Source organism: Cyclopterus lumpus, chromosome 4 (assembly GCF_009769545.1).
Source record: "Cyclopterus lumpus isolate fCycLum1 chromosome 4, fCycLum1.pri, whole genome shotgun sequence".
Taxonomy (NCBI): Eukaryota; Metazoa; Chordata; class Actinopteri; order Perciformes; family Cyclopteridae; genus Cyclopterus; species Cyclopterus lumpus.
The window spans coordinates 26,562,662-26,573,463 of NC_046969.1; the positions used below are offsets into that span (position 1 = coordinate 26,562,662).

At 46.3% G+C, this 10,802-nt stretch overlaps 1 protein-coding gene and 1 long non-coding RNA gene across 2 annotated transcripts; both read right to left on the reverse strand.

The window, feature by feature from the left end:
- Positions 1-821: 821 nt before the first annotated feature.
- LOC117730079 lies at positions 822-1,533 on the reverse strand. Its single transcript, XR_004609411.1, has 2 exons — positions 1,194-1,533; positions 822-1,159 (listed from the first exon to the last, which is right to left on the reverse strand). It is a non-coding gene; the product is annotated as an uncharacterized LOC117730079 (long non-coding RNA).
- An 882-nt stretch (positions 1,534-2,415) lies between these two features.
- traf3ip2l (TRAF3 interacting protein 2-like) lies at positions 2,416-10,494 on the reverse strand. Its single transcript, XM_034531576.1, has 10 exons — positions 10,259-10,494; positions 9,183-9,284; positions 5,378-5,988; positions 3,997-4,030; positions 3,859-3,920; positions 3,675-3,772; positions 3,514-3,582; positions 2,887-3,003; positions 2,715-2,789; positions 2,416-2,627 (listed from the first exon to the last, which is right to left on the reverse strand). The coding sequence occupies exons 2-10, from the start codon at positions 9,221-9,223 to the stop codon at positions 2,481-2,483; spliced, it is 1,254 nt and encodes a 417-aa protein (XP_034387467.1). The 5' UTR covers positions 9,224-9,284; positions 10,259-10,494; the 3' UTR covers positions 2,416-2,480.
- Between the last annotated feature and the right edge of the window lie 308 nt (positions 10,495-10,802).

Sequence of the window (10,802 nt, forward strand, 5' to 3'; positions counted from 1 at the left end):
GAGGTCTGGATCGTGGTCCATGCCTACTCCTCATTTTTCATAATTTCTGTCATATTCATGTAATGTGTTTATGTAACTCTGTTCATCTGGTCACATGACATCTGTTCTGTCCATCCGGGGAGAGGGATCCTCCTCTGTTGCTCTCCTGAAGGGTTCTTACCTTTTTACCCTGAAAGGTTATTTTTGGGGAGTTTTTCCTGATCCGATGTGAGGTCAAAGGTCAGGGATGTCGTGTGTGTGTACAGATTGTAAAGCCCCATCCATCCATCCATTATCAGCTCTTATCCGGGGTCGGGTCGCGGTGGCAGCAGGTTCAGCAGGCCGACCCAGGCTTCCCTCTCACCCGCAACACTTTCCAGCTCATTCTGGGGGATCCCGAGGCGTTCCAAGGCCAGCCGGGAGATATAATCCCTCCAGCGGGAGATATAATCCCTCCAGCGTGTAAAGCCCTCTTGTATAAAGTGAATTGAACACGCAGCTCGTTGCTTCAGGAGCAGGTTGAGGAACTCATGACGTCATTGATCATTTAAACATTATTCATCTATAAATGCTTTTTAAGGCTCTGAAAGAAGACGCGTTACGGAGGAGAAATAGAACAAAATCTCTAAGTTGCTCAGACTTAAATAAAACATACAAACTTTTAAAGTTTTTTTAATCTTTAAAAAACGTAAGTAAATATTAACTTCACAATACAACAACAACAACGACAGAACAATAACTGCGTCCAGCTGTTTGCATGAAACCGTGATGAAGATCGGTTTAAAACTCAAATTAAAGCTCTACGGTTTCATTCTGCAGAAATAAATCACAAACATCGGGAGTCAAATCGTATCTTTTTAAAACGATGCCATAAAAAAGGAAGTAAACGTCGAACTCGTGGGATAAAAAAAGCACCAAAGATTCCAACTTCAAAAAGGCACACATTATATTTACGCAACATAATTCATATTAATATTCCAGGTGCAACCTTAAAGAGACAGTTCACCCTTAAAGAAACAGTTCATAAAGAGTCAGTTCACCCTTAAAGAGACAGTTCCCCCTTTAGGGGACATTTCTTAAAGAGACAGTTCACCTTTAAAGAGACAGTTCTTAAAGAGACAGTTCACCCTGAAAGAGACAGTTCACCCTTTAGGGGACATTTCTTAAAGAGACAGTTCACCTTTAAAGAGACAGTTCTTAAAGAGACAGTTCACCTTTAAAGAGACAGTACACCCTTAAAGAGATGGTTCACCCCAAAATAAAAACTACATACAGGTCCTCTCACCTACAGCCCTATTATTGATCAGTCGAGATTGTTTTGATTAGAGTTGCGCAATGTTATTGACTGAATCTTGCTAGCATCACGTTAGCTTCCCGGCTGGATGGAGATATTTACGATATAAATGAGTCGTATTTAAGTAATCCAGAGAAAAGCCAGAGTGCATTTGGTTTGGTGGGGTCTCTCTCTATGAGGGTCTCTCTATAAGGGTCTCTCTATAATGGTCTCTCTCTGGGGGTCTCTCTCTATAAGGGTCTCTCTCTGGGGGTCTCTCTATAAGGGTCTCTCTCTGGGGGTCTCTCTATAAGGGTCTCTCTGGGGGTCTCTCTCTATAAGGGTCTCTCTATAAGGGTCTCTCTCTATAAGGGTCTCTCTCTGGGGGTCTCTATAAGGGTCTCTCTATAAGGGTCTCTCTCTGGGGGTCTCTCTCTATGGGGTCTCTCTCTGGGGGTCTCTCTCTATAAGGGTCTCTCTCTGGGGGTCTCTCTATGAGGGTCTCTCTATAAGGGTCTCTCTCTATAAGGGTCTCTCTCTGGGGGTCTCTCTATGAGGGTCTCTCTATAAGGGTCTCTCTCTGGGGGTCTCTCTCTATAAGGGTCTCTCTCTGGGGGTCTCTCTCTATAAGGGTCTCTCTCTATAAGGGTCTCTCTATAAGGGTCTCTCTCTGGGGGTCTCTCTCTATAAGGGTCTCTCTCTATAAGGGTCTCTCTCTATGAGGGTCTCTCTCTGGGGGTCTCTCTCTATAAGGGTCTCTCTCTATAAGGGTCTCTCTCTGGGGGTCTCTCTCTATAAGGGTCTCTCTCTGGGGGTCTCTCTCTATAAGGGTCTCTCTCTGGGGGTCTCTCTCTATAAGGGTCTCTCTCTGGGGGTCTCTCTCTATAAGGGTCTCTCTCTGGGGGTCTCTCTCTATAAGGGTCTCTCTCTATAAGGGTCTCTCTATAAGGGTCTCTCTCTGGGGGTCTCTCTCTATAAGGGTCTCTCTCTATAAGGGTCTCTCTCTATGAGGGTCTCTCTCTGGGGGTCTCTCTCTATAAGGGTCTCTCTCTATAAGGGTCTCTCTCTGGGGGTCTCTCTCTATGAGGGTCTCTCTCTGGGGGTCTCTCTCTATAAGGGTCTCTCTCTATGGGTCTCTCTCTATAAGGGTCTCTCTCTGGGGGTCTCTCTCTATAAGGGTCTCTCTCTATGGGGGTCTCTCTCTGGGGGTCTCTCTCTGGGGGTCTCTCTATATGGGGATGGACACGATGGTGGGCAGCGCCCCGATCGGAGGCGAGACGTACTTCTCGACCCTCATCAGCCGCCGCAGGATGTCGTCCCGGTGGAGCGGCCACTCGTACACGTGTGTGTTCTGCAGCCAGTTCGGGACGTGGCTCTGCGACAACAAAAACAAACAAACAAACAAACAAGCCTCAGTAGCGTCAGAGAGTCGAGGAGCTTCACGTCCTCGGAGCTCACTCACCTTCTTGGCTCGGGGAAACACGACGGGGATGAAGCGGAAGTTCTTGCTCCCGTTCTGGATGAACTCGTTCTGGAGCTTCAGAGAGAAAAACAACAACAAGCCGACATGACAACAAGCGACTGTTTGAGTCTGTGTTTGGACTGGGGGGGGGAGGAGGGGGGGGGGGGCACACCTGTTTGTGGATGTAGACGGTGTTGAAGGTCCGCTCGTCGTTCTCCAGACCGACGGGGGACGCCGTCACGGTCTCGTAGTACTTGGGACTGATGATGATGATGATCAGGTACTCTTTCTGGGGGAGGGAGGGGGGGGGGGCAACACAACAATGACTGCTACCTTTCAATTCTTGAAACAAAGATGGTGGCTTATCTCATCTTATTTAAACTTATTTTATCGTATCTTTCTTATTTTATCGTATTTAATTAAATTAAATATATTCATAATTTTTAATAAATTGATTCAATTTATTTATTCAATTTATTCATGAATTTTGTTGTATTTATTTATTTAATTTAAATTTATTTAATCTTATCTCATTTAATTAATTTAAATATATTTATTTATTTAAATGTATTCAATTTATTACATTCAATTTATGTATTCAATTTATTTATGAATTTTGTTGTATTTATTTAATTTAAATGTATTTAATCTTATCTTATTTAATTAATTTAAATATATTCATTTATTTAAATGTATTCAATTTATTACATTCAATTTATGTATTCAATTTATTTATGAATTTTGTTGTATTCCTATATTTTATTTGAATTAATCTTCCGTCCTCTCGTACTCTCTTTACCTCGCTCAGGTAGCGCTCCATGAAGTCGATCTTGCTGATGCTCCTGAACTGCTGCTCGAAGATATCGATCTGAAAACGAACCGTCACGTCGGTCAGAAAAACGTTTTTTTCTTTCTATCCCAGGGAATCGAACCCCCGGCGTGCGAGCGGCGGTCACGTACGTGCGTGTCGAAGCCGTTGTGTCGCAGCAGAGCCACGAAGTTGATGATCTCGTTGACGTGTTTGTCGTCGTCGGCTTCGTAGGTGACGAAAACCCTCCCTGGGATGGAGAGCAGAGCGTAAACCACGGAATCAAACACACGGACGATGAAGGTGAAGATGAAGATGAAGATGATAGACACTCACTCTGCTCCGGCGAGAGCGACGCGCTGTGAGCCGGCTGCTTCTCTTTAGCCGGAGCGACGCGTCTGCAGGAAAAGATCATTTTAAAAAAGGGTCAGAAACACGACGAGAAGCAAAAGAATCAGAATTTAAAGAACTCACGGCGAAGAGAATCCGAATGAGGGTCTGCAGGCGCCTGGAAAATAAAGAGTTCAGAGAGTTACACCAGGGGGCGACTCTGGTTGTATAGAAGTCTATGCTTCATGTGTTAAAGCTGCATTCTCTCTCCTGACCACCAGGGGGCGACTCTGGTTGTATAGAAGTCTATGCTTCATGTGTTAAAGCTGCGTTCTCTCTCCTGACCACCAGGGGGCGACTCCTCTGGTTGTATAGAAGTCTATGCTTCATGTGTTAAAGCTGCATTCTCTCTACTGACCACCAGGGGGCGACTCCTCTGGTTGTATAGAAGTCTATGCTTCATGTGTTAAAGCTGCATTCTCTCTCCTGACCACCAGGGGGCGACTCCTCTGGTTGTATAGAAGTCTATGCTTCATGTGTTAAAGCTGCATTCTCTCTCCTGACCACCAGGGGGCGACTCCTCTGGTTGTATAGAAGTCTATGCTTCATGTGTTAAAGCTGCATTCTCTCTCCTGACCACCAGGGGAAGACTCTGGTTGTATAGAAGTCTATGCTTCATGTGTAAAAGCTGCATTCTCTCTCCTGACCACCAGGGGGCGACTCCTCTGGTTGTATAGAAGTCTATGCTTCATGTGTTAAAGCTGCATTCTCTCTCCTGACCACCAGGGGAAGACTCTGGTTGTATAGAAGTCTATGCTTCATGTGTTAAAGCTGCATTCTCTCTCCTGACCACCAGGGGGCGACTCTGGTTGTATAGAAGTCTATGCTTCATGTGTTAAAGCCACATTCTCTCTCCTGACCACCAGGGGGCGACTCCTCTGGTTGTATAGAAGTCTATGCTTCATGTGTTAAAGCGGCATTCTCTCTACTGACCACCAGGGGGCGACTCCTCTGGTTGTATAGAAGTCTATGCTTCATGTGTTAAAGCCGCATTCTCTCTCCTGACCACCAGGGGGCGACTCCTCTGGTTGTATAGAAGTCTATGCTTCATGTGTTAAAGCTGCATTCTCTCTCCTGACCACCAGGGGGCGACTCCTCTGGTTGTATAGAAGTCTATGCTTCATGTGTTAAAGCGGCATTCTCTCTACTGACCACCAGGGGGCGACTCCTCTGGTTGTATAGAAGTCTATGCTTCATGTGTTAAAGCCGCATTCTCTCTCCTGACCACCAGGGGGCGACTCCTCTGGTTGTATAGAAGTCTATGCTTCATGTGTTAAAGCTGCATTCTCTCTCCTGACCACCAGGGGGCGACTCCTCTGGTTGTATAGAAGTCTATGCTTGATGTGTTAAAGCTGCATTCTCTCTCCTGACCACCAGGGGGCGACTCTGGTTGTATAGAAGTCTATGCTTCATGTGTTAAAGCCGCATTCTCTCTCCTGACCACCAGGGGGCGAGTCAGACTCACCGTAGGGGCCGTAGTCCGGGTGGCACTGAGGCCACGCCCCCGCGGGCCCCCCTTGGAAGCCGTCTGCAGGGCACTGGGCGCAGCAGGCGGCTCCCTGCGGTGGGCACGAGTACGGAGACAAGGTGTGGTGGCACAAGTTGCCGGACGGCGGGTTGGAGCACAGCGACAGCGGCTGCTCCAGGCTGCTCGGATTCGGGCTGCGCCGGCCCGGCAGGGACACGGACTTGTACCCCGAGAGGCTGCTCGCGTCCCCGGGGCCGTGGGACCGGTCCTTCTGGTTCAGAGAGGACGGCAGGCTGCTGGGGTACCCCGACCAGCCGCTGGCGAAGCTCGGGTGGTGCCAGGCGCCGTCGGCCCGGCTGGGGAACGGCGTGGGCTGGCTGTACGCGGCGGGCAGGCGGCCGGGCGGCTGGTACCAGCAGAAGCCGGCGGAGCCCGGCGGGTAGGGGAACGGGGGGTCCTCGGCGAAGGCGGCGCGCCCCGGAGCCGGCCGGCGGGCGGAGTCCGGCTCGTGGACCCCGCCGGCTTCTCGCTCATCCGTGCTCATGGTCTCATCGTCCTCCTCCGGCGTGTTGTGGGGGCCGAGGAACCGGCGCCGCTGGCTGGCGTGACTGAGAAAGAAACGGAGTCGTGACGGTGAGCGAAGGCCTCGAGGTCTTCAACACAGAAACCCCCAAAACACTGCCAGAATCAGCCGTCTGAGTGTCATCTTTCCGACGGTCATTGAACACAACCATCAAAGCTTAGAAATGGTGACATTTTATTCTACATTTAAAATCTCCTAAAATATTCTGTTTACTTTAATCAGATTCTGTTAAAAACATTCAACTCTGAGCTCCTCAGAGAAACTATGACGTCATGATGGATTCATGGGAGACCACGAGGAGAAGAGGAGAGGAGAGGAGAGGAGGAGAGGAGAGGAGAGGAGAGGAGAGGAGAGGAGAGGAGAGGAGGAGAGGAGAGGAGGAGAGGAGAGGAGAGGAGAGGAGAGGAGAGGAGAAGAGAGGAGGAGAGGAGAGGAGAGGAGAAGAGAGGAGGAGAGGAGAGGAGAGGAGAGGAGATGAGAGGACGAATGAACACATCCACACGTGAACACATGAACACATGAACACATCCACACATGAACGCGTGAACACATGAAAACGTGAACACATGAATACGTGAACACATGAAAACGTGAACACATGAATACGTGAACACATGAACACATCCACACATGAACACATCCACACGTGAAAACATGAACACATCCACACATGAACACATGAACACGTGAACACATGAACACATGAACACATGAACACATCCACACATGAACACATGAACACGTGAACACATGAACACATGAAAACGTGAACACATGAATACGTGAACACATCCACACATGAACACATCCACACGTGAACACATGAACACATCCACACATGAACACATGAACACGTGAACACATCCACACATGAACACATCCACACATGAACACATCCACACGTGAAAACATGAAAACATCCACACATGAAGACGTGAACAGATGAACACATCCACACATGAACACGTAAACACGTGAACACATGAACACATGAACACATGAACACATGAACACGTGAACACATGCACACATGAACACATCCACACATGAACACATGCACACATGAACACGTGAACGCGTGAACACATGAACACGTGAACACATGAACACGTGAACACATGAACACATGCACACATGAACATGTGAATACATGAACACATCCACACATGAACACGTGAACACATCCACACATGAAAACGTGAACAGATGAACACATCCACACATGAACACATGAACACATCCACACGTGAACACATCCACACATGAACACGTGAACACATGAATACATTCATACATGAACACATCCACACATGAACACATGAACACATCTACACGTGAACACATCCACACATGAACAAGTGAACACATGAACACATCCACACATGAACACATGAACACATCCACACATGAACAGATCCACACATGAACACATGAACACATCCACACATGAACACATGAACACATCCACACATGAACACATCCACACGTGAACGCGTGAACACATCCACACATGAACACGTGAACACATGAACACATGAACACGTGAACACATGAATATGTGAACACATCCACACATGAACACGTGAACACATGAAAACATCCACACATGAAGACGTGAACAGATGAACACGTGAACACATGAACACATGAACACGTGAACACATGAATATGTGAACACATCCACACATGAACACGTGAACACATGAAAACATCCACACATGAAGACGTGAACAGATGAACACATCCACACGTGAACACATCCACACATGAACACATGAACAAGTGAACACATCCACACATGAACACGTGAACACATCCACACATGAACACATGAACAAGTGAACACATCCACACATGAACACATGAACACGTGAACACATCCACACATGAACACATGAACAAGTGAACACATCCACACATGAACACGTGAACACATCCACACATGAACACATGAACACGTGAACACGTGAAAACATGAACACATCCACACGTGAACGCGTGAACACATGAACACATGAACACATGAATACGTGAACAGATGAACACATCCACACATGAACACATGAACACATCCACACATGAACAGATGAACACATCCACACGTGAACACATGAACACATCCACACGTGAACACATGAACACATCCACACGTGAACACGTGAACGCGTGAACACATGAACACATCCACACATGAACGCGTGAACACATGAATACGTGAACACATGAGCACATGAACACATCCACACATGAACACATCCACACATGAACACATCTACATGAACACATGAACGCATCCACACATGAACACATCCCCACATGAACACCTGAACACATGAACACATCCACACATGAGCACATGAACACATCCACACATGAACACATGAACACATCCACACATGAACACATCCACACATGAACACATGAACACATCCACACATGAACACATGAACACATCCACACATGAGCACATGAACACATCCACACATGAACACATGAACACATCCACACATGAACACATGAACACATCCACACATCCACACATGAGCACATGAACACATCCACACGTGAACACATGAACACATCCACACGTTAACACATGAACACATGAACACATCCACACGTGAACACGTGAACGCGTGAACACATGAACACATCCACACATGAACGCTTGAACACATGAATACGTGAACACATGAGCACATGAACACATCCACACATGAACACATCCACACATGAGCACATGAACACATCTACATGAACACATGAACGCATCCACACATGAACACATCCCCACATGAACACCTGAACACATGAACACATCCACACATGAGCACATGAACACATCCACACATGAACACATGAACACATCCACACATGAACACATGAACACATGAACACATCCACACATGAGCACATGAACACATGAACACATCCACACATGAACACATGAACACATCCACACATGAACACATGAACACATCCACACATGAACACATCCACACATGAACACATGAACACATCCACACATCAACACATGAACACATGAACACATGAACACATGAACACATCCACACATCAACACATCCACACATCAACACATGAACACATGAACACATGAACACATGAACACATCAACACATCCACACATCAACACATGAACACATGAACACATGAACACATGAACACATGAACACATGCATGGTCTGGAGGAGGCTTCACCTGCTGGCCGCTGAAGCCGGGTGGAGGGAGCCGGGCAGCATCACTGGGCCTCCTGCTGCTCGACGCGCGCGTCCGCCGGAAGACGCATCCGGAATAAAACAGCTGCAGAGACAAAAAAGAGGGTTTTTTCGTGCACGTGAAGCAGAGCGGCGGCCGCGCGCCCACGCCGAAGCTTCTGCACACGCACGCCTTGATGCGGCGGCTCCCACACAGGGGACTTTTCCTCGGATGGTCGCCGGTGACAACGTGCACGTGAGAATAAAGAATCCACAAAACTTCCAAAAGATTAAAAAACATTCCGTCGATTGTTTGATATAAAAAACATAATTATCCGTTTTTATCTCCGCTCTACTTGTCAATCACACATTAAAAACATAATAACATAATTTTAGTAAAAGCAGTTTTTAAAGCTACAAAAGCAAATTTTAACCAGTAAAAGAAAACTTAGTGACTCAAAAGGTGAGTTTGTCCGGCTTCTGCAGATTAGAAAGATTTATATAAAGATTTTAAAATCAACGAGACACTTTCTAGAAATAAGAAACTCAACAATAACGAGCTTCTATGTTCAGAACAATGACGTAATCACAGAGTATCTACACACTAATAATAAATCATTAACTCAATAATACTAAATGTTCTCACAATAACTTAAATGTCTTGGTATCTGTTTATATATACTAAAGTATACCAAGACATTTAAGTTATTACTAATTTATTATTATTGTTAGATACTAAATGTATTATAACGTATTATTTGGGGGATCTTGTTTTTCCTTCAGTGACGTCACTGTGTCCGTGTTCAGTGAAGAAAGGTAAAAAAGGTTCCTGCCAACTCAACGTGATCCACAAACAAGAGCTGATAGTTCCTGGAAACGTGAACGACTCACTAACAGCCTCTCTGCGGCCGCGCGCACACGCACGCGCCTCCGCTTTCCACCGTGACCCAGAACCTTCACGCAGAAGAAGAAAGCTTCTTTTCCACCGCAGCGCTACAAATGAACCTCTATATTATAAATATGATATCTATTATATATGTTATATCGATTATATCTCAAACGAGTCACTTTAAAACTCACCGTCGATGACTCCAGGTGTCCTCCAGGTGAGCGGCGTCCTCGTGCGAGTCGAAAACAAGTCAACAAGAATAAACAAACGACGAGTCCACAAACAAAGTAGCGACTTGGTGTTGATCGGTTTGTTTGATGTTAATGAGCTCGGCTTCCTTTGATGTCGTCTGCGCGAGACTGATGAGAAACATTGAGGCGCGAGAGCTCTCCGGTCTTCACTTGCTTCCCCGCAGAGAAGCCCCGCCCCTCCGACACACGCACTAACACGCACAGATACTAACACGCCCACACAACAACACACGCACGCGTTAACACGCACATACACTAACACACACAGGCAAGCAGACACTGACACACTTACCCACGCACACAAACACGCGCACTAAGACGCGCACACATATTTAATTACTAATTTCCGATTCTCGTAACTCAACCTGTTTTATTAAATATGAACCGGATGTTTCTTCAGGCGTATTTCATTCATTTGTTTGTTATTGGTTCAGTTTTTTTTCTGTTTCTGTTTTTTTCTCCTGTTTATTATTTTTTTTATTTT